The 24,486-nt window shown below is 43.7% G+C and overlaps 1 protein-coding gene across 11 annotated transcripts in view; it reads left to right on the top strand.

Annotated features, from left to right (window-relative positions):
* DGKD (diacylglycerol kinase delta) overlaps positions 1–24,486 on the top strand; it is a 65,732-nt gene that overhangs the window by 2,601 nt on the left and 38,645 nt on the right. For 3 of the 11 annotated variants that reach the window (XR_010390532.1, XM_064516988.1, XM_064516987.1), the window contains exons 2-3: positions 14,289–14,399; positions 15,107–15,187. Coding sequence is in view for 5 of the 11 variants with exons in the window: in XM_064516988.1 (XP_064373058.1) it covers positions 14,289–14,399; positions 15,107–15,187 (192 nt within the window). In the remaining 6 variants the exon portion in view is untranslated. The other 8 variants (XM_064516989.1, XM_026109629.2, XM_064516992.1 and 5 more) reach the window with 8 other exon arrangements.

Below are 24,486 nucleotides of genomic sequence, written 5' to 3'. Positions count from 1 at the left end.
GTACTATTTTTACTATAGCTGCCTGATTTTCCTTTGTAGCTGTTAAAATACTGTAAAACCCTTGGGTTGTTGTGTGACATGTCTTAGAAATAACAGGCTAGTTACTCTTCTGCTGTCAACTTACTGTTGTCTCTGAGGCACAGGGAGACGCAGTTGCTGCTGTGTGGGTGCAGAAGGCTTGTTCAGTGCTGATACTCCTAGCTCAGTAATGCTTATCTTGTATTCACAGCGAAGGAGAGAAAATGTCTCTTTGCATGATGCAGTGTCTTAAGCATTATTGATAGTGATGTTTTTTCTGCTGGCGAGCCTGCCATACTTTCACACGTGTGCGCATCATCATTCTGCTGCTTGCGATCATTTTGTTACGTTGGTCCCAGTACTGAAAGCCCCCCCATAACAAAGCACAGTCATGTGTGAAAACTGTTTGCTCACGTCGTTACACATGGCGGAGTTACTTCCTCCATCTGCTACGTGTTGCTGACCCTGTAATTTATTTCTTGAATTAAGACACTGAGGGTCTGCGCTGTGTGGGTGAGATGGTTCTTTTGGCTACAACAGGAAACAGTGAAGCCCTCCAAATGGGTTAATGCTCCATGTGTCAAGCACATCTCAGCCATGCTGTAGCACCAGGTGATCTGATCTAGTCAGTTCATCTGCTTTAAAAAAAGAAGTCTTTTGAGGTCTTTTCCTGCACACAAGTGCTGAATATCAGAAATGCTTCTGCAGGAGACTGGATGAACCTTGTGGTTTCTTAATACCATTTGTGGCAGGGGTCCCATGTGAGTAGGGAGGAAGGATGCTGTTGTCTACTTTAGTATCTATGTATTGTCAGTGATGAGAGCAAGGACAAAGACTTTTTCAGTGGTGGAATGGGAACTCTTGCTTGCAACAGGATGTTGGGATGCGAAGGTAAAAGGTGTATTGGATTTTACTTTTGTTTGAATGCAGCCGAACACATCCCTGCGTCTCTACTTAATCATTTGCTATGTTTTACATCATTTCCTGCGTCAGCATGGCTGGAAAAAGCTTAAACCAGTCATTTGTACTATGCGAACATAAACATGTTAAGAACAAGGATTATAAACAGATATTGTCCACAGCTATTAAGCCTCCTGTGTGTTAATCTGCAGAAGACCTTCAGCTAAACAGTGTCAAATTTTCCAAGTAAACCCAGGTATTATGGTATCAAGGACTGATTTGTTTTGTTACTGTTGATTTCTTTCTGTTTCATCATCTTCTCTTCTGCATGCTGCTGCATGTATGCTTTTTCTTGTCCTTAAGGCAGGGAGCAAGATAACATTGAGGGTAATTAGGGTTCTGATGAGGCTTTGAGAAGCTTGCTTCATCTGTAAAGGCAGACCTCATTTTAAATTTAGCTATTGAATGACAGAGGGCAGACTACCCGAAGTTGTTGAAGCTGTTGGGCAGGTCTGTGAGGGTGGCAGTAAGAGATGCAGGGAGGCTTTTACTTCACCTGAGGATGTAAATCTCTTCCAACCACATCTTTTGCTGCAGTTAGCTTGAGACCATGCCTGTAAGTACAGTTAAATCACTGTAGGAGCTTACTGTCATCACAGCTTGAGTACAAAATCTGCTATAACCATGCAGTTCCTCTGAATTTACTTGTTTGTCATGGTCCATCTCAAACACTTTGAAGATACGTTTTGCTTCCTCTGGTCCTGTCATCTGCTTTCCCAATAAAAACTGTGAATTAAAACTTCTCTTACAAGGCCCTAAAACTTCAGCTAACTTGTTGCTGAGCTCACCGGTTGCCCAGCTGCAACACACTGGTAATACTGTGGGGCAAATAAAATTGTTTGGGATTATAGGTATAGGGACTTCGACATGCAGTGTCTGAAGGCAAATCATAGTTAACATCTGTTTAACTGCTGTTGTTGGGGTCTGAGCTGGGAAACAAGTAAAAACTGCATGCAGTGCTTGATCAGCTGTTTTGAGACCTGTCAGACTTGTACCAGCATCAAACTTCTTAGAAAACTGCTTTTAGCCCCTTTCCTGGTCTCAGGCTGGCACTGGTGTAGCAAGAGAAACTCTTGGTCACCTAAGTTAAACTATTTTTGAACAGATGGGTAAAAGGGAGTTAGGAGAGAAGAAATAAAATAGAGAGGGATGAAGATGTGTGTGAGGAGGTAGGGCAGAGGGAGCCCCACTCCCACCTTCTGAGCAGTGTTTGGGACTCAGCTGAAATCAGCTGAGTGGTAATATCATCTTAATCGTGACCTGGGTCGGGTGAAGACACAGTAACATCAAAAGTGGTCTTGAGAGACAAGGGTGCGGTGTGCGAGAGCCCTGCTCCTCGCGTGGCCTTGACAGTAAAGCTCATTTCTTTCTATGCACGTGGCCTTTCATTGTAAGTGCCGCGTTACAAGCCTCAGAAAGCAGGAGAATGAATGGAATAGGCAGTCCTCTCATTTCATTCATCAGATAGGTCTCATTTCCAGCATGCCGGCTTTGGCATGTTGAGATCTCGTTTTGTTTACCAGACAGGATTTCAGCAGTGTCCTTGGGTGGCATCGAGAGAGCTTTTTGTTTGGACTAATTCAGTCTCAAACTTTGTTTACTTTTATGAGCAATTTTTCTGTAATGTTTTGGTTTTTATAACCATTTGTCATTACCTTGAACTGTTTTAAGACAAACTTGCAGTATGTATTCCAACAGAGTTGCAAGCAGAGTGAACAGCTCTCCAAACTTTAACGTAACTATCTGGGATGTTGGAAGCTGTCTGGCTCCAGTAGCAGAGCGATGTCAGATTAACTTATACTATGAAAAGCAGGATACCTTAACTGGTACTAACCTTTACGCTGTGATGAATAGACTTTTTCAGTAGCTGAACGAGCGAGTTTTCAGTTGTCATGCTGTGTAACAGCCTGTGGTGTAGCTGGACTTTTGCACCACGAAAGGTTGTGATTCTCGTTCTGATTAGTAGCGTTGAGATCTGGTAGCCAACCTGAAGAGCCCAAGCAAGAAAAAACAAGTACTGCCTGTTTTTCATTCTCTTCTGAGCAAAAAAAAAAAAGTGGTTTGCATGAGTCTTCTAACACTAGAAGCCCTGCTGCAGTCCTACTACCCATTCATCTGAAACACTAGTTAGTATTGGGGACTTTGAAAGAGAGAAATATGCTGCTTGAGGCTTAAAAATAGAAGAAATACAAACCTGTTGCTTCTGTGGTGTTGTCCAGTGAGGTGATTGGGGGGGGGGGGAGTGGGATGTTTCTCCTCACCTTTGTGCAAATTTCCTGAGCAGACTAAACTGATTGCTGAAACATATGGTAGGCAGCATGAGCGACCGCAGAAAGCTCGTTTTATTTCTTCTTTTATGCCTAATAAATAGAAGTGTTCTTTTTATAGATAGAGAAGTGCTATTTTTATTTCTGGAGGGCAAATCTTTCAAGGCTCTCAGATGAGGTTAGAGTGAGGAAACCGAGCAGTTTATTGGTTTGGTACAAATACTGAAGTAAGTATTTTGATGAAAAGCAATGCATTTCAGTAAAGAAACACTGTAGAAGAAATGTGCAACAAATGAGGTGGGAATTTTCAGGAATTTATGGTTTATTTCACATTCTGTCTGTGGTTTCCTCCACTAAAACATATTAAAATGTCTATATGTTTTTGTTGTGCTATCATCTAAGAGAATGTTTAAAAGAAGACATTTTAGGAACTTCATGTGTTGTGAATTGTAGTGGCTCATGCTTTAGTCCAGATAGAAACTAGGAACTTTTCACTTAAACCAGAGGTAATTGTTCAGTTTGGATCACAAGGACTGCTCTTTTGCAACATCTTGAACACAGGTTTAAGGCCATCGGCTTTCTTGGATTAACACCACAATCAGACTAGTTCTTTCTCTGAGCACTGAGGAAAAGATGGGGTTTTAGTCTATGTTAAATTGCTATAAGAATGTTTCTGTCGCTTAACTCAAGTCTGCGTTATGTTTTACGTACTCTTTAAGACTCATCTGTTCTGACAAAATTTGGGAAGCCTCCCAGTGCTGTATTACCATTGGTGTATTGTGAGTTTGCCTCGCTGCTGGAGATTTTTGGATGCTATGTGAAAGCAACAGCTGTTACTTCCTTTTTAAAAAAAAACAAAACACAACACAAAACCACACACACTTGTAGCTTTTCTCATTCCTTCTAACTATAGTTCAGGTTCCAGGAACTAAAGAGCTAACATTAAACCTTTGCATGTTTTGAGAACATGGATTTACTTAGACCACATTGCCAAAAAGTACATTGTTGGGCTAGTAATTGTTCTCTCAAATAAAAATAGATATAAAATGAGTATTAAAGTGTGCTTGAATGTATGTTACTACTGTCTTTTCTCTCTCTCTCTCTCTCTCTCTGTTCCCCCCTTTCTCTCTCTCTCTCTTTGTCTCTTTTTAATAAAAATAAGATATTTAGAGCACTTCCATCTGCTCAAAACCTGTAGTAATAAAAAAAAATCATTAATGTTTTACTTTGGAAGAGTACTGGATCATAAATGAAAACTGTGAAATGTCTATCTGCATATTACCATTTTAGAAAATCTAGTATACCATTTAAGGCACTGCGTTAATGTACCTTCTTTAGTTACAAATCCAATCCTGTTGTTTCTAAAATAGCAGATATATATTTAAGAGAAAGCAGAAGCAAGATCAGGAGAGGTTTTTCTGTTCTTAGTTTCTCTGAAAGTTTAAGATGTACACTAGATAGCAGCATCAAAAATTCCAGAGCAAAATGCTGTTCAAGTGAAAAAACATCTTCCTTGTGGAATATATTTTCTAAAGGTTTCCAATTCACAGACCATTATCTGCAGGAATTTTACTTAGCTTTTCCACTGAAACTATTTGTTCCATGCTTTTCCCCCCTTAAGTGGTTACTGCTTCTTGTTTTGTTAAAGTGTCCCTTACGGAAGAGCATGCTTCTGGCTGGTTCTGCAGCGTGCAGGCCAGCTACCCAGCCTGTGGCCTGTCCTAGGGACAGCTCGGCTTCAGGCCGATGCATAGGTCAGGCAGCAGTAGTGCTCCACTTCAGCTGCCATCTTTCTTGGTCCCTTCCTACATGCTTTATATCACTCCTGAAAGCAGTGAGCTTGTTGTGCTGCACCTCCACAGAAGTCTAGTGCTTCCTCACAGTACGGGGCTTAGTGTCTGTGCAGTTTCTGGGCTACGCGTGGGCAGTAAAGCAGTTATGCAGAAAAGGGGGACCAAAGCTTGCTGCCCTCCTTTCATCTGGAGAGGAGGTAGGTGACTCGCCTGGCCAGAAGCACTGCTGAATTAGATGATTGATTAATCCACTGTTACTCTGCTTAGTTTTAGAGGAAATCTTACTGCCTCACAATCTTGTTGCTAAATTAGAAAGTTTTATATCTGATACCTCTTTTGATGTTGTGGTTTGCTTTTCTAAAAAAGAAAGGCTTTCTTGAATACCTAAGAGTCCGGGTAGAAAATAGGAACTCTTCATTAAAACAGAGGTAGTTGTTCAGTTTGGATATCCATGAATACAGTCTATCCATCACATTATATTTAAGTCTTGCAAGTTTTAATACTTACTCTCATAATATTCTAGTGGGGGGAGGTGATACCATCTCAATTTCCCACACAAGGAATTGAGGTATGTAGCTGTTGTATCAGATGCATGAAATCACACAGTGTGTCTCCAGCAGAGCTGGGAACTGGGAATTTCAAGCGCCAGGGTAATGTCTTGCCTCCTGGGACAGCTGCTTTTACTGTTTCTTGAAAGACAGAAGCATGGCTGGTGCCACAGGAAGAGTGCGTTGCCTGCTTTTCAAGCTGGTCTGTACTGAGAAAGGTCACAGCGCTGTTTCAGAGCATGTAGCTCTGTTGCTGAGATTTTATTAAAAACTGGTATTCTGGGAACTCATGCCAGGCCCTTCTGTTCTGGTTTGCTGGCTCTGTAGCTGCAAGTTAACAAAACGGAGTTCCCAAGGCTGTGCTAATCTCCCTTGTTGCTGGTGCTGATCAAGATGTCTTGATGTGGTTAAAGGTATTTGCGGGACACTAAAATAGGGATAATGGAAAAACAAGCTTAAAAACTTTGGAGTTTCCTTTAAGAGCTATGTTAAATGCATGAGGAACAAGAAACTTAAAAGCATATGTTGTCTAATACATAAATAAGGAAAATCTGACAACAATTCTTACAGATGAGAGAAAAATAAATAAATCTTAAGATACCTTAGGTATTAATCAAATGGCTGAAGGCCAAAAGCTGCTTTTTGCTCTCAGTAGTGTAATCCCATTGGAATACCAGTTGAAGTAAAAGGATCAGGATTTGGCCCTGCATCTACCAGCCACTACCAAATAAGGCTCCCTGCAGAATTCAGTAGCAGAGTTGATGGGAATCCAGACACAGTGGGAGGAAGCTGTGTTCTTCTCTGAGCCGCCTCGACACGAGGGCAGAGGATTCAGTTCGCCTCCTTGAGGTATAACTTTCACTTTCCTGTGTCCTGAAGTTCCCATACCAGGACTTTTTTGCTGGCTTTCCCCTCCTGCTTGGCCAAGATCTCCATGACATTTAGCAGTATGGGAAGGATGGGGTGGTTATGTTTCTGAGGATGAGATCCCCAGCTGTATTCTGGATGTGCCTTCCCTCGTTATGCTCCCTGTTCTTGTAAAAGCACTGATTGCTCCTTCCCAGCCTGATACTGGTATTTCAGATGGCCCTGAAATGTCGCTATGGTAAGTGCCTGGCTCATTTGAGCTGCCGGTGGAGTGGGTGGGTGGACTTGGATGGACAAGGGTAATGATTTGGCTCTCTTTGGGCGAGGGAGAGCGTTATTTAAGTTCTGGTGATACGTGCTGTAGCATTACACGGTTCCGTGTTCAGTGCTGTGATTCAAAATAAGGTTATATTGCTGGCTTTCAGCAGCAGAAGCAGTGTGACTCTAAGTTAATACCAGAGATTTTGCAGTGCTGCTCTGTAATTGTGTGTTTGACAGGCATATCTCAGAGCTGAAGGCTTCACAGGAGGTAATGTGTTTTGAAATTTTTTGTGTGAGAAAATGCAGTTTATTAATCTAATGCCTAAGGAAGGGATGTAGTTTTGTATGTAATTTAAGGTGGCAGAAGAAATAACAGCATATTTCTCATGCTTGTCCTTAAAAAAAAGTTCATGTTTAATTAGTACCCTGTAAAATCTTTATTTCATTCCAAAGTCTTCAGGTAACCTTTAAACTGCTGCTTTTTGGCTTTGGCTAGCTTTCCAGATGGATTTGAGCCCTTATCTTTCGGTCTTGTTCTAGTTTGCTGGGATGATTTGAGCGTCATGTTCGATTGCCGCCTTTGATAAATGTGTTTGGGAAGGATGCCTGGAGCCTATGGAAAGCATACTGAGGGCTTAAGCAGTTACCGTGCCAGGAGTTGTCCAGCTACTAACTCATCCTGAATCAGACTGTATTGGTGTGCTTTTTATCCTCTCTTGTAAGTAGCTGACCAGAGTATTCATCTGTTTTAAGTGCTTTGCTTGGAGCTCTCTGAGCTCGTTTTACCAGGGAGCTGCACACTGGTATGTCGTGTTTCCTTTCCCATATACCTTTCTGCATGCTTTCAGAGTTGGTTTTTTACATTAATATGTTCACTTTAGGTCTATGAATGCTCATCCATTTTAAAACAGAATCATTTGCAATAGTAGCACTTGAATAGTGTATTGAAAAGATGCTGTTTCAAAGACCTATTCTTCATTTACTTGCTGCAACATTAAATAGTGAAGAATGAAAGTGTTTCAGCCTTTTGTTTATCTGTGGCAAGGCAGATTCTAACTCGAGACTGATTTCAGGATTTTATTTGGTAGAAACGCCAGTTTTTGCTGCTGATGCAGAGAATAAGTTTGCATTTCCTGTTTCAGTGACATCTCAGCTACGCTGTCCCCAGCTCGCACGCCCTGCTGAATTCGGCTCGTCTGCGTACTCGTCGAGAGGCTGTGCTGAGAAGTGCCCAGCCGGCTGGCAGGGCTCCCCGCTGGTCTCTCCCTGGGTACACAGAGTGCAAGTAATGGAGCAGAGCTGGAGGTTCTGAGAGGGGGTAGAAAAGATGAATGTTAGGGGAGATTTTGCAGACCTTCCCATGTAGTCGTCTAGAGGTCTGTGCTGTAACCTGACATGGGTACTTCTCAGTTTATAAAACACTGATTATTATCATTTTGTTTTAATAGCCTATGTACACTAGAAGCCTGGACAATACCCCCTTCATCAGTGGAGAGCTTGGCTTCTGTCACTGGACCACTGACTCGCAGCCCTAGCTTCTGTTTTGACATTTGATTCCTGTGGCTGACCTCTGATTTTCTTCTCTTTTTTCTCCCTCTTTCTGGAATCCTTTTGTTGTAATGAGTTCACATAATGCCTTGGCCTTTTCATACCCATGGAAGAAGTCTTTTGTTGGATAAGTGTATTTAATGCAGAATCCCCAAGCAGGACTAACAGACTAGCAAATTCCATGTTCTCTCTTATATATCTGCATAGCTCTCCATATGTCCCATTCTTCGAATTGCTTTACTGGTGCAGATTTCCCCCCTCCGAGCTTCCTGGAGTTAGTTTCCAGGGTGTGACCACTGTCTGGTGGAAGGATGTTGCTTTCGGATTAGCTTGTTAACCCCTAGCCTTTTGACCTTTCGTGTCTTGTTCTACATGGTTAGTTAGATTTATTCCCTCAGTTTCTTTGTTGGATTTACTGTATTTTGTTTCATTTGTAAATAATTATTAATTCTGTATTTATGACCACAAAGAGGTTTTATAGAAGCAGCTACTGAAACAGTTTTACCTGCAACAAGCTACAGCACTCCTAATTTGTACCTGCCCTGGCTTGGCAAGGCTGTCTCACCGTGTTTAAAGTGGCCGCCGAGCTACTCCCATCTTTTTGCAACATCTCACCTGGAGGCAGGGACTAGATGAAGTTGCTTGATCCCTGGTGATCATCTGCCCGTACCCTTACAGAAATGGCTTAGCTGACATAACTAAAGATAGCTTATCAGTTCTGCATATATGTTTTCTTTTTGCTCTTTTTTCTATGCGTTTGGTTATTTCTTTCGTCATTTATTTGTTGTTTGACATCAACACCCTACACAGAGAAACACAGATGATGAGGACTTTGGTATCTGGGTTTCTTTAGTTGCTGTTTAGATAGTTTTGAATGATTTTGCTTTCACCTTTTGTACAGTTATTTTCTATAAAACTTTGGAAAGAAGTATCACTGGAGCAAAATTCTTGTATCGGATATGCCAAACTGGATAACTACCCCTAAGAATATGCCATGACCTCAGCTGTAAAATAGGCTGCATTGTTCGTCTTTCTATATTGAACACAATTTGGAGCCTCCCTGTGCCAAAGGACACTTGCCAGCCTGACAGCTGGGTACAGTTGATAGTTGCCTTCACTCTGGCTAATGGGATCTTGCTTTCCAGATTAGGAATTTAGTTATATGAAGGGCCCTACTTCCAAATGGGGCCAGTGGCTTGTGAATGGATGGAAAAGGTTGGACTGCTTCTGTGCTTCAGATAGTGAGTATTACTGTGTGCAAGAGAAAAAGGGAGCAGTTGAAATGTGCTGGGATCACTCTTATCTTTTCACTAGAATCATTCATGCTATCAGTAAAAAAGCAATTCATCTGTGTAGGCTGGTTCTGTCATCTCCTGATATGACTTACTGGATGCGGGGACAGCTCAAACATGTAATGCTGCAAGCAATACTATGTCTTGCTAGATTTACGTATGACTGCTCTTAGTCATTTGACTTCTCGTTCTCATGTGGTGGGACTGTGAGACGGGGAAGCGCTGAAGCAGTGGGCTCTCGCAGTCTGAAGGCCTTGATGCAAGTTCTCTGAGTTGTCTGAAACCATTCCCGTTGAGGTCTGCAGCAAAACTCTTTCTTTTGTCGCTTTGTGATTAGGCCTAACCCTCGCATCCTTTTTGACATGAGAAATCTGAGAACATGTTATTTCTCCTCCTAAGCGGCAAGTTTAAACGGGGTTGAGCGTGTGCGGGGAAGGGAGGGTTGTGTATTGCTAGCTGCGAAATGGATTTTTTTCTGCAGGAAGTCACTTCTCTTCAGGGCCAAAGATAAATAGTGAAATGCTAGAAATTTCTAAGACTCTGCCTTTCAGCTGTCTGATTGTGTTCTTTGCAGTGATGTTTAAGGCTGTCTGCTTTGAGCCTTGTTGCTTTGAATCACCAGTTTGTTAGTAACCTTTTTATGCCGTCTTGTAACATGATAAAAAGGGTCACTGTTGAAACAAGCAGCGAATCCTCCTAGGCTAAGTACAAGAAGATACTTTGTTTTTCAAAGTGCTGTCAGCCTATGGAATGGCATGCTACCGCACGTCAAGCTGGACAGAAAATAGCGTGGATAATTCTGTCATAAACAAAAATATTTATGTTCATCCTTGATAGGATGCACCTAAGCAAACCTCATGGCATGTCAAATGTCATGGGAAAATGATTAGCTCTTCTTGTAGGATCCGCTATACAACACGGAAGAGCAGATTCAAGCTTTTTTTCCTCCATGGGAGAGGCGATTTCACTTTTGTCTTGAAGAACTGCACGGCTAGTAATCTGGTCAGAGTAGGTCTCGGATTAAAAATGCTACAGAGGCTGGTGAGAAGAAACAACTATTCACCCCCCCCCCCCATTTGTTTCATTCAGTGTCACTTTGCTGTTGGCTTGAGGTCCTCTGCCCAGTTCAATTTCTTCGGCTGCATTCCTCTGCAAGTAGCAAGTCCCTTGGCTGTAAAGTTAAAACAGAGGAGCAGAAAGGCAGCAGCGATGTCTGAATCATTTTATAAAGTCATCTTGATCTTATCTCCAGTCCTTTCCGCCCAAACCCACCAAACTCTTTACTGAGCTGTGTGTCTATAAATAGCACGGCAGCTCTCGTGCGGAGATGGGCAGCTCTGAACCAGAGGCTTGTTTTCTCTGAGCAGTGCCTGCATACGAGAGCGCGAGAGCTCGCTTCTTACTGGCCTTTCATGTCTGAGTTATGTAGCTATGAGGTTTTCTATAGATAGAGACTGGCAAGTGACATAAACTGCTACTTAGGGAGGGGCAAGGTGACCTCTGGGATTGTTGCCTTTTGGCTTAAAAAAAAGAGAGAGGAGGAAAAGGGAAAAAAAAGGGTGCTGTTTAAAAGAGGAATGGAGGCATGCATGTCTTGTGCAAAGGTGAGTGACCCTGCCGAGGCGAAGGGAGCAGCCCGCCGTGCGCGCCGGCAGCAGAGCCTGGGCAGCAGGACCGAGCGTGGCAGGCGGGAGCTGTGGGAACGGAGGGAAAGCGGAGGCAGTGTTTTGCTGCGAGCTGCTGTGCTGGTGGGCTGGGCAAGAGCCTGAGCAGCCAGAGCGCCGCTGCCGGAGCGTGGGGAGTGCGGGGCTCTGGCTGACCCCAGCTGAAGTATTTCTTTGAAAAAGCATAGCAACAGAGCTCCGAAACATCCTCCTGAAGTGCTTTTGTGCAAGTTGCTATTTTTTGATCAGGCTTCTGGCTGACTTGATATCTCTGGGCTTTGCATCCCGGGAGCCTTCCCTAGGATTTTTAATTCCTCTGTTCAGGGCACAGTTCAGGGCTTTGCAGAATTCAATTGCTAGTTTCTCGGTCTCATTTTCTAATTATATGTGTGTCAGTCCAAGGAATGCAAAGAGATCCCTCCATGTTTCTGTCTTCATCTGGAAAATCTCTTGCCACTTTCCCACTTCCTTCCCTTCAGGCTCAAGTGAACTGCAGAAATGCGTCATTTCTTTAGCAGAGCAATGCATATGCTTGCTGCTTTACCTGTAGCTTAGATACCCAGGTGCTGGAGCTTAAAGGAGCTCATCAGATAGGCTATATATATGCCCACAGGACTGCACAGAGCTGGCAGTACGGTTTGTTCCATTCAGCGGTTGGGAAATGGAGACACAGAGGGTGAAAATGACTTTTGGGGAGCTCGTAAGAAGTCTGTGGGAGACTGAATGCACGTTTCCCAGTCCCAGATGAGTGCCTTTAACCGTGGCCTAGCCTTGGGGTTTGGTTCGGCGGGGGATGCCATTGAGTCAGTCCGGGTGCTCCGTCTTCTCTTACCGGGAAGCCTCAGGTTAAGATCATAGCGGAGTTTCAGATCCTTGCATGGCGGCATAGAGCGCCAGCTCTAAGTTACCTTGCAATCTTGTTTCTGAGCATCTCTACAGCGTGTTTAACTTCTGGATGCCAAAGCCACTCCCAGATGCTGTATGTGGCTTCTAAGAGTGTATTCTTAAAGCCGTGTCCTTGCTGTGTCTTGTGGAAAATGGATTCCAAAATGCCTTTCCGTTACCACTTCAGAGGTGTGGGGAGCTAATGTGGGAGCTGGTCATTTTTGTTATGAGCTGACTTTTCAATCATACATTTTCTTAGTCTCTTTTCATTCTTTTGAAAACACTGTAAAATTTTGCAATTCCTGGTTGAACCAGACACACCAAGTCGGTGTTTGCCTGCGAACTGATGGGTGGCTTTGTGAGACAGGACGAGCGCTGTGAAAGAGCGAGATTTGGGGTTCGCTAGCCTTGGAGAGGGCCAGGTGTCCCAGGCTCCGAGGTAAACTAGGTTTATTTTGGAGGAGATAAGGGAGCTCCTGCTCTCTCCTCTCTTCCAACCCAGCCGAGGAAGCTGTGTCATGGCTCCGAAGGCCGTTAATCTTGCATCTTTCTTTCGGGGCTCGACTTATGCGTGACCTCCCCCCCCCCCCCCCCTTTTTCCACCTGGTCTGTGAGTGCTGGCATCACTGTGCTGGTCCAGGCCCTGTTATCTGTCAGGCCAGTTTGAAGATGGCTCAGTCGAGCGAGCGAGAGACATGTACTGTCAGACGGATGTTTCTTCTTATAGTCAGCACTTTCTTTCCAAGTGCTTTTTGAGGAATCTTTGAGCTTGGCAAGGAGCAGCGCGTGTGGAGAGTATTAAAATCTGCAGCTGTTTCAAAAAGGAAAGACCCGCATTAGAAATATATATAGCATTTTAAAAGCAAGTTTAGTGCCCTGGAAAGGATTTCTAAAACAACCTAAACCCTTTGGATCAGTAAGAGCATTTATTTTGTGCTCTTCAGTAGCCTGGCAGCGTATGTGTAATGCTGTGTTTGTGAATTAACTGATACTCATCAGTTGAGCTGACTCTTGTTATGAACCTCAGCTACACTGAGACCTCTGGTACATTAAAGCTGTGTCATTTTCCTGGCATCAAGATACCGAATAACCTGTCTTACAAGATTGTCGGACCGTTTGTTCCCTGTGTTTTAACTGTGTGTTTATGGCATGGGGCTCCCTCAGTGAGAAACAGGTTTCTGGGGACTGTGTTTCTTGGGAGAAAAGTGGTTTTCTTGAAATACTGGGGCATCATGTAACGCCGCTTGCTGTTCTTAGCAATACGTTCAATCGGTAATTTGGGGCTCAACCCTCAGCTCTGGATTCTCTGCCCTTTGTCCTTCTGAGCTGCAGTTTTTTGAGATTATTCTGCTGTAGCTGTTGGTGTTCAGTATCTGTCCTCAGCAAAGGTATTAATAACATGTATTTGACGAAATAGGATGGAGTGTGTGTGGATTAAATATATACCCCTACGTATGCATAGTATGTGAGTGAGCATATGGGACTGCATATGCTAGTGTGTCAATCTAGTTCTAAAGCACTTAAAAAAAAGAAAAGAAAAAAGAAAAAGGCAGTGTGCGTAGACAGTTTTGGCACTCCAGCCCTGGGAAATGGCAGCCAGCCAGAGAGTACTGAGGCAGGGCCAAGACTAGCTGAAGAATACCAAATGCTGAAGTTGCATATAGCTCCTTCTTCCCTCTAGTTTCGCTCTTCACCCCGTGTGCCTGCTGCTCACCAGTTTTGTGCCAGGTAGATACTGCTAATTTCACAAAGCAGAACTGGAGACAGGGCTGGTATATGGTGGTGTGTATGTGCTTGTCATCAGATGCTAATTAAATGAAAGGCAGGATTACCTGCGACTGAAATCTGACCTCGGTGAGTTTAACTGTTACGCTTCCCGCATCATTGTTGAACCTTGAGAAGTTCATTCAAACAGTCACAAGTTATTTATCTTCTTTTCATATCACGATAGCAGTGGAGATGAGAATAAAACCCCACCCCAGTGTGGGTTGTGTGTTGCGGTAGTTTAATCTTGATAAGTTTGCCTGCTCATTTGAATGAATTTGTTAGGCATTTCCAGCAGAGGGCACTCAGATTATTGTTCTCAAACTCCAGTCTTTTTTGATACGGGTGTAGAGTGGGAGAGAATAAGAGATGCCTGAAAACAAAATTCACGTTTCACCCTTCTCCCCTCCTTGTTTTGTAGACTATCATAAAAGAGGGGATGCTGATGAAACAGACCAGCTCCTTCCAGCGCTGGAAGAGACGCTATTTTAAGCTGCGTGGACGAACGCTCTACTATGCAAAAACTGCAAAGGTGAGGTCATGACAACGTGTATGAGCCCAGGGGAAGACAGTCAACCTTGGGTGGTTAGAGGCAGGTCGGCCTCTGTGAGAAGGCAGAGCTCAGTCCAGAAAAAAAAATGCTCTGGAAGCTTTTGTCTTCAGGTTTTGTCACTACTAGAGGTTCCCTGTTTTGCCTCACACTGTGAAATCCTTGTTCTTTGAGTAAAACATTGTGTAGACCTGTGATACTAATTGTTCTATCCTTTTTTTCCCCTCCCCAATTTGTTTTCTTAGGGAATGGGCTCTGAATCAGTAGAAACTGAAATAGAAGGAGAAAATATGAACAGAAAGAGGACATGGTGGGGGCAAAGAAGGCAAGAATTTATAAGTCAGAGCTACCCTACATCTGGGCTAGGGCCTTGATAGACAGTCTGCTAGATATCAGTCTGGCTCCTTTCACAAGAACCAAGCCCACAAAATTATTTTTAAAAATAGTCCCATAGTAAATGTAAAATCATAGTGTTCCCTAGCAGAAGACAGAGGCAAATATGAGTACCAGTGCATGGAACTAGGCTCCTTGACTACTAGAGTCCATGTTGTTAGTGCTGAGCCTTTTCTTCAGGTCACAAAAGGCTCTACTGGAGCATGCTACGCAGACATACCGACATGTCCCTTTAGGTCTGCTGCTTATACACTGGTTTCACTAGTTCATTAGAGTTTTGAATTTTTTCTTTCCAGTCCATTATTTTTGATGAGGTGGATCTGACAGATGCCAGCGTGGCAGAATCCAGCACTAAGAATGTCAACAACAGCTTCACGGTAGGATTTATTGCATTGTTTCCCATCCTTCTTTAATCTTTCTCATAATTCCCTTCTCCTTAGTACAATTTAAAAACATCTAAGCAATCTTTATTGCCTCTTTCACTTGAGAAAATTCATTTCAATGTGTTTATTTTAAGAGACATTTACAGTTCTGATTGAATGTGCAAAGACGGCGACAGTAACTAGTAGCAGATCATGCATGCTTTGATTTCTGGCAGGAAGGAAGCAAATCAAAGAATTCTCCCATTTTGTCCTGCTGTGGGCTTGTCTAGGGTCTTTGGAAGGACCAGCAGAGGTGAAGCTTCCAGTTTTAAACTAGAAGTATGAGGAGTGCGGCATTATGACTGAACTTCCACAAGTCAGCAAAATCTTAAACATATGTTTCCCTACAGCAATCATAACTGATCTCCATGCACATGGAAAATGCATTGGGTTGCTATATATGGTGCTAAAGCTTTGCCTTCAGGGATGTTCTTACCTTCAAGCTACTGGGTTTGACAGAATCCATTTACATAGTGGTACAGAAAAATTTGTTCTGCTGAGGGAATTAGGGGTGATATTTGTGATTATGCTGGAGGTCTGGCTAAAGGAATTTAATGTTCCCTTCAGGCCTTAAAATATGTAAACTTCTTTCTCTGATTTTATTTATATGTGGATGTGTGTGTGTTTGTATATGCACACTAGTCTATATATAGTGGTAAAGCAAAAGCAGTAACTGAAAGGAGTTGCACAGAGGTAACTGTCAAATTGGTTTATGGTATTTGTTAGATACGGAAAACGTGTTCTAGCATTTACAGTCTGGAGAGGTGGTGGTGTCACTTCTTCATTTTCTCCAGTCTTAGTAACTGGGAGAAAAGCTGCTCATGTTCCTGGGGTGCAGGTGTTCCCTAAGCTCCGTTTTGGGGAGAAGCCTCGTGTGCAGGAAAGGACTTGGCTGTCCTGGCTGTTCTTGGCCCCAGCACACTACCGGTGCTGCTGCCATGGATGCACAAAACCTGTGACAGTGGCCATGCTGGGCAATGTCAAGCATCAGTGTGAGCTTGGAACTTAGCTAACCGCAGTAGCCTCTCTGCAGCCTCCCAGAGCCAAGAGGAAGGGGAGAGGAGTGTGAGAAGGGAGACAGTGTTGGTCTAAGGCAAGGTGAAGGAAGAAGCAACCCAGGGAGAAAGGGGAAGCTGATCTTGCAGGAGTCAGTTGGTGACTACTAAGACTAAGCAGTGCAGCTTCCTCTATAATAGCAGTGACCCATTGCTTTAAACAGACAAATCCAGCAAAGGATATTTCCCTTGTGTAGCTGTAGCTTTTGCTTAGCAGTATCTGGACAAAGCAGCCATGGCACAAACCCTATGTCCAGATTAAGCCCCAACATTTTCTCAAAGTTTGAAAATACTCTCTGGATCAATACTTGGACAAGTAAGAGGCCCAGCTGGTTCCAACAGTAAATATTGATGTCAGATACCAGTGTATGCGCACAGAGACGAGGATTGTGCAGTGATTTCTGCAAGGGATACATTTTCAAGAATATGAAGTTGTTATCCTGTCATTAATGCATTTTTATCTTTGATCTTGCTTCAGTTTTTCCATACGTAAAATAAGACTGATTTTACGGGTAAGCAGGTCTGAGCTATGATTGACAAGTATTGTGGAAGTAAGTGTTACTGTTTTGCTTATTGTTGTAGTTGGGAAACATCTAATCTTTGTCAGAGACACTAGATGCATTGTAGGGACAGGAGGAAATAAATAATCTGTTTGCTCCTCAGATTGCCCCGTCTGAGCCCAGCGGGTTACTTCCGTGACTATGGTATCAGGTTCTGCCACTCCCCCGCCTTCCCTAGGGGTAAAGGGTATAGGATTACTTTGACGCTCAAGAGGCAAATACGCAGTTAGCACTGTCTCTGGCTCATCACTGTATCATGAGTTCTCAGGTAAACTTCAGGAAAAATGCCTGTGCTCTCCTAATTTGTCTGCTCTGCCTGTCATGGCTCATAGAGGGGTTTGACTGTGGTTTACCATGAGCTATAAAAATACTTTGCAAATCAGAAGGTCGGCTAGTTTTGCTGCTGTTTGGTCTGCCACATCACTGCCGTCAGTGCTTTGGATTCCTTGCAGTCTTGCAATTTTCTCTTGTGAGCACTCTGTTTTCCCCCTTATCTTCCCCGCTCAGTTCCTCTCTAAAAATCTGAGTTCTTCGATGCAGGTTTTTTTCCTGTTTCATATCAGTGGGATTCACTATTGAGTTTTCATCTGAAATCTGAAACATCAAATATTTGTTGTTTGTAACAGACACAGTTATTCTTGGGTTCCAGATGTTTTGTTTTTCTTTCTCTTTCTGTGTTTTCTTAATTGGAGATTGGTAGTTTTTGATTTAGGAAAGATTTGTTTCTTTCAGAGGAAAGTGCTCCACTGCATCTATACTGCTTAAGGACAGAGGTGGTAAGACTTGGTTCAAGAGGTGGGACAAACTCACACTTAGTGTTGTTGCCCTCTTATGTCTGTTGTCCAAGTCACCTATCCTTTACACTAAAATAATCTGCATTAGGCAGACGCTCTAAGGTACGCTTTTGATTGTTGAAATCTCATCGCTATGACTAATTCCTTTTCAGTCCCCGGGAGTTTCCTTGGTCAGTTCTTGATTCTACTTCTCAGTTCTGTGAGAACTGCATGAACAGCACTCCTTAGCTGCTAACAAAGGAGGTGGTGAACAAAAACATTAGAAAAAAAAACACTTGAAAACAATGTGGATCCAAAGCAAAAAGGTAATTAGGGCTGACCAGACAGGAGAAGCTAGGGAAAGGGCAGTGAGGAGAGAGGGGAGACTGCGCTGTGAGAGAAGAAAACCGAAAAAGAGTAAAAGAAGGTAGCAAGAGTGGTAAGAATAGTTGTGACAAGAAACTCTATCATGAGAGAGCTCTGGAGTTGGGAGAAGAACCTGACAACTACAACTGCTAGCATAACTGATCTTGCTTCTCATTTGGGATGGAGACATTTCTGAGAGAAAAACAGAACTTAATTTGATTTAAGGAGAGAGGAGAGGGAGCACCATTCTTTAATCACAGCATACGAGCAGAGAAATAGAAGATGCGTTTTAATGTGCTCGTAATCATAGGATGGTATGTCTGGAGAACAGAACGTGGAATGCTCGTGTGAATAGGCGAGGATTAGAAGAGGTAGGAATGAAGTTTAGGATTACAACAGAGGCAGGCTTTCAGTATGCAGCAGTGGCACAGAGCCAACACATGTCATGTTGCATATAGAGAGGAATAAGGTTCAAAAACATAGATGCCAGTAAGCCTTTTACGTAGGAAGAAATCTGACAGCTAATTGTTTGCTGTCAGCAGGTAGGAGAGGGAGAAAAGTGAGTGTATTAAGACACAGACCTCTTCCTCTCAAAAGAAGAGTATGTAATATGGGTTCTGCTATTGTTTACTTAGTCGGTCTTGCATAGACTTCTTCAGTGAATGTATCCTGTTTGCACTAGAGCTAGTCAGGACAATTTTTAGGACTGCTACTCAAAGTTAAGGGATTCATGACCATAGGATGGGTTGGGAAAATGTGACTGGGGCATCTCTGAGCTTATGATGTTGTGCAGCTGCGTCCCATGCGAGGTGTAAGGAAAAGCTTTATATTTAGCTGTCGTTCCTTTTAGGTCAGGCAGTGCGGCTACAAACTTTTTTAGCATTAACAGGAAGCCTCTAGGAACAAATCATATAGCAGCCGAGTGATAGGCCTCTTTTCTCTCAGGAGAACTTGAGTTGTAATATTTGCTGCTTCTATTACTTTTCTGCCATCTCCGTCCTTCAAAGACATCTGTCTACAAGGTTAATCTTCTTTGGAAGTCTGGGCTGTAAGTGATTGGTTCTTTCCATGTACAGTCCCTTAGTATCTGTTTTACAGGTCTCTCACCAGTGGATTTTCCTCGGGCTGCTGCCTTTCACAGGGCCTTTGACGGGATCTGCTGTGCTATAAAGCAGATGATAACCACCTTAGACATCCCAATCTTTGTGGTGGCACCAGAACAGTCTTCCTAGTGAATTTTCTAAGGAATAGTGCATTGTAGCCAGTACCTATCATGTACCAGAGGTAGTTTTCTCTTCTTTGGGCGGCACTGCTAGAATTGTTATGATATTCTCCAAACACTAAAGGATGGTTGCCACTTCTGCAATTTGAGAATCAGTGTAGTGAATTATTTTGCACTGCCAGACTCGCCTAGTAGTTTATCCAGACCTTGGGCACCACGTTTTCGTCCTAAGTGAGAAGAGAATGGAACTCTGTTTTGGTTACCAGCATTCTAACACTTCCTCGCTTGCTGCAGAGACCTTCAGTAAGTGCCAGATCCAGCGTGGCTGGGAGCTCTCGGTTCCCTTACCCTTTTGTGGAGACAAGGCAGCTTCTGTCATTTGTGGTCCTAGTTTGGTTGGACATGCTGATGTAAAACTTCTGCCTTGTTTGTATGGATTTCATTTCTTTTGAGAATGTAGGGGGAAGGTTGGATGGTTTAAGACCCAAGTGGATTACATAGCTCTCTCATGTGCTGTGGTATTGGATTGGTTGAGAAAGGATCCTTGGCATATCTCTCTGTTGCAAAGTTAAATCACCACTGCCTGAACTTTTCTTGTTTAGTATTTTACAGCTATTTTTGGAGCAGCCAGCTGAAGCACTTCTCTAGGTACTGAAGCAAATATTTGGCCCATGATCTTAGCCAATCTCCTCTGTATCAAATGTTCTCTGATGGCCTGGCATGAGCCAAGTGCAGCACTGGGAGCTGGGTCCACGCTTGCCCTGTGTGACAGTTCTGTAGATGAACAGTTTGCTTGGCTTGGACTTCATTGCAAAGATGTTGCTAGCTAGAGGTCTCTTCACTATAGGTAGTTGGTCATAATATGAATTCAAGGTTATTTTTCCATGTATTAAGACTGGGAAAAGCAGAATGGTTGTATGTATCCCAAAAGCACACTGGTCAGTTCTGTGCCCAGTTTGGGAACCTGTAGAAAACTTAGGATTTCCTGAGCTTCCCTCTAGTAGTAAGTCTTTCATAGACTTTTGGGCCATATTAGTTATCTGTTTTCTGGTCTGTCTTCACTTCAGCAATCTAGATCAGGACATTGGTCTGAGGAGGAGATCTCCAGCTTCTCTGGTGTCTCCACAAAGTGCTGGCAAACTTGGTCCATGTTTATCACATAAACCAGGGTATGGAGAAAGTTCCCCTTGTTCTTGCCTATTCTTCACCACTGAGGTGCTCACCGCCTCACCACCGGCTCACTTGCATAGGTCTTCATGCTGTGGGTGCACTGTGAAGAGATGGTCTCCTTTGGGAGCCTAGAGTTCAGTACGTAATGCCAGATGAGAGTTCAACTACATGTTGTCCTAGCACCCCGGATGCATTTTTCTTAAAAGATGATGGTGAACTTTTTGCCTGGGTTTTTGCCATCACTGTTTGCATACACTTACACTCCCTGTGAGCATGGGTGAGGGCTCAAAGCCTGACATTAACTCTGAGCAGATCTTTCCCAGCCACACCCTCCAAAAACCCCACAGTTTTTAAAAAGCTGAAGCTCTGGGCTCGCACTGGGCACATTGGGTCTTCCCAGTCAGACTTCAGCTTTGTTCTTGAACAGGAGTTCTTGGACAGTGTAATTTCTCAGTAGCTTGAAGTTTTCTGGATGTGCCTGCCTGACATACTAGCTTGCAGCAGCTCCAGGAGCATTAGGACAAATCCCCCAGGAGGATGACTTCCGCTCTTTGCATCAGGAATTGTTGTGCCACTCCAGCTGCCACAGAGATCCCACAGGGCCTAGATCATGACAGCAGGCCTGGCTTTTGGGGCGTACTTTTCCCCAAATGACTGTTTTATGTGTCGTAGACCTGAACAAGCCAGCATGCCCACTCTCCCTAACGGAACCTGTGCTGCGCTGGTTCAGGAGGGCACCGATTGCTCTGTTGGTCTGTTGCTCATGCAGGTGCTTGGCCACCACAGCTGATCCCTCAAGAGTCCTTGAAAAGACTTGGGATCAGCTCCTTAGGCCTGCTTTTGTAAATCTTTGTCTGGCAAACAGATTCTTGCTCCTCAGGCTGGTATGTTGGCTGAACATCTGCTCTTTCCTAAAACTTGCCATCTGATTTAAGCCTGCTGCCTTCAATTCAGTAGGCACAGCTGATGGAGTCCTTACTGGTTCATTGACCCTATCCTGACCTGTGCAGGATTTGTATACAGCTGAAGGGGAAAAAAATCTGTGTTTTCTTTAATAATAACAAAGTACCTGCCATAAACAGGAGAGGGCCTTGGAAGGACATCAGCTCTTTCCGGGTGCAAATTCTGTGTTTCCATATAATTTTCACGAAATGTTTTTGGAAATGCGTTCCAGTTATTTCTCATGAACGGCAGTGTGGACTTTCACTCCCATTCACGTAACATTTTACATGGATTTCAGCACTCACTTCCCCTCCCATCTTATTCAGAGCTTTGAGATTCCGTAGAAGAAAGTTCCTCTGTGCGGAGCTGTGAGTAGTTTGACTTCTTTCCAGCACTTTTGTGAAAGTGAAGCTCCGTCACAGCGCGTTATTAGGCTGCCAGGAGCCATGCTGTTGACCCCTCCTCCGTAGTTAAAGTCAGTTCAGTGGAGGAGGTGGAGCTTTAACTCCTGTGCTCCTGTAAACCCTTTTCTATTGGGAAGTACCTCTCGGCTGTGCCGCAGACAGGAAACAGCATACTAGTACAGTCAGCGCCTGCCTCTCGACTTTGCTGCCGGCAGAAGGAAATCTGTCCCAGCTCCTCCTCGAGCAGACAGCTAATCAGCTTGTGGCAAGTGGAACGTAGCTCCGAAAGACTGACCACAGAGGGGACTAATGCTATTAATTGCATGTCAGTCTGTTTAGTTTTCTTCTGAGGGAGTAGGCTGCTCTGGACACTAGTTTAGAGGAAGATTGAACGCAAATGGTAAGAGCAGAAATCTTAGTTTTCTGGACTGGGCATTGAGAAAAACAGCACCTGTTCCAGCGTAACAGATCATCAGGATACAGATCCTTTGGAGTAAGCGTGCTGCAGGCTCTCATTATTCAGGCGATGATCTCTGCTGCTCTCCGTGGCTGTACGTAGAGAAATTCTCCAGAACTGGTGTAAAGGGAAATATGCCTGCAAGTGCTGTCGGAAGTGCTGCGCCCATCAGTTAAGAAATATTATTTACTAACTGATGATTCACTGTAACCAATGTCACAGGAGAGAGGAAGGTTCAGATTAGGGTAATATCCCTTTCCTTCAGAGTACTTGCATGACTTGAGGCAATGATAGCACTGGTAGATTGAGGAATATGGAATTGCTGGGGCTCCTGGATGAGAGCGTGTTGCCACCTCTGAGAGGTGGCATGCGCGTCGTTCCCCAGCTGCGTGTGGAAGCCTGAGGTGTGACTACCAACTCCTTATTAGCACCTTGTAATTTAGGACTGACTTCATTCAGGAGCAGAGATGCCAGCCTCTGTCTTGTGAAGTTGTTTGTGCCTGTGTGATCTTCTTCAGATGGTATGCTTTTTCCGTGGTGTCCCAGGGCTTGTAAGGGCGGGGGAGAAATAGCGTGAGTTTTAATTTGGGGGTAATTTACCTGTCCTGAAAATGCACAGCAAAGTGCTTGAAGTTTAACAAAAGATAAAAGTGCTGAAGGTGGTTCTTGGTGGGGAGAGTATGTTGTTGATGTGTGCAAATTTATTTCATAATGAAATGAAAGTGCCTTTGCCTTTTCTGTGGTTTTGTGTCAAGTTAGATCATTAGTGTTAGTGCTTTTGATGTGAAAACATATCCTTTTTAGCAGTGAAAACAGTGAAGTCTTCTCTGAAAAGTTTGGCATTGACTGAGTGAATAGACAGGACTGTTCAAGCTACATCTCAGACAGAAAGTCTGCTGCATGTGTTCAGTTCAGTAACTGTGGACTGTAAGGCACTGTTGAAGCAAGAGGAACCAGGATCAGGGGTTACTTGTGCTGGTTTAAAATATAAGCTTCAGGAAAGAACATGTGACTAATTTTTATCAGGAGAAAGAATATAAGAACTTTTGTTACAAGCTGTTTGCAGAAAGTCAGGCTTGGACTTCGAGCTTGGGCTGATACGGGATCAGGGAAATCCCTGCGGCTTGACACTTGCACAGATTCCCCAAACCACCCCATGTGGCCTCAGCCCCTCTAAAAAGATGTGCCTGGAAAGTCTCCTTTGGGGAGTAATGGGCTTCCTAGTGAGGGAGGGAATCTTCTGCTTGGGCGTGGTAGGGCCAGAGGGTAGAAGTTGGCTCAGAGAATCGGGCGAAAAAACTTCCTATTTTCAGGATATACCTCCTTGTACATGTAGGGGAGTCACCAATCTCCCTGGGAAGAGATGGTTCCTCGCTCCGTTCCTTTCTCCACAGACAGACTTGGATTGCCTTGTTAAGGTTTTATCTGCCTGTGAGAAGAGAAAGATCAGAAAAGATGGTCTTGTGAAAGGGACGATTCTTCCCTCCTCTCTCCACCCCTTTCAAGTGTCTTCTCTCTCTGCTGGGGGTTGTTGTCTCTTCCACACCCCTGTGTGTACACGTTCAGAAATTGTGCAGTCTCTGCTAGTGTACATATTCTGTCTGTTTATATTGGCAGCTCTCGGAATTTCCTTTATTAGCAACTGAAAAGATGGGTTGAGTCTAGAATTGCCATGTCCAGAATCTCGCTGCCCCCCCGCCCCTTCATTAAGTGCCGTTCGTCCCCATTTCCTGTCAGAACCACTGCAGTTTCAAAATACTTTGCTATTTTAGTAGTTTGTAATCCAGGCTTCAGTGCAGTTTTTTTCTGCTTGAGGAAAGGCCCTTTGGTAAACAGACCACTCTGAGTCACTGTTAGTCAGTGAAAATAGTCATTTAAAATACTTTCATGTCTAGGACTTTAGGACTCTTAATCCAGTCTCCTACAGGATCTGGTCATCAGTCTGCTCACACAAGAGAAGGCAAAGTCTAAGAGAGGACAAACATGGAAGAAGAGTTAAAGTAGAAGAAGAGTCTGGTGAAGTTGCTCTGGGTGGAGAGATCTGGTGATTGTTACTGTACATTACAGAAAGACCCAAAATATGCTAGGAGTTTTTCGAAAAGATGAAGCTCCTGTAAAAAAAAAAGGTCAGACTGAAATAGGTGAATTCTCCTATGGAGACAGGGATAGGTAGGGGGATGGAAAGTGAAGGTGACTGTTTGTGAGGAGCTTTTGTTTCCCTAGGGGACGGTTTACTGCTCTGAAATTATTGTCTGTTATTGCCCTTGTGCCTGAACACTAGTGGCTCTTGTCTGCTAATGTTTGT

The sequence above is a fragment of the Dromaius novaehollandiae genome, chromosome 9 (assembly GCF_036370855.1).
Source record: "Dromaius novaehollandiae isolate bDroNov1 chromosome 9, bDroNov1.hap1, whole genome shotgun sequence".
Lineage (NCBI taxonomy): Eukaryota > Metazoa > Chordata > Aves > Casuariiformes > Dromaiidae > Dromaius > Dromaius novaehollandiae.
Note: the sequence above shows the minus strand (reverse complement) of the source record. Positions and strands in the feature narration are given on the sequence as shown.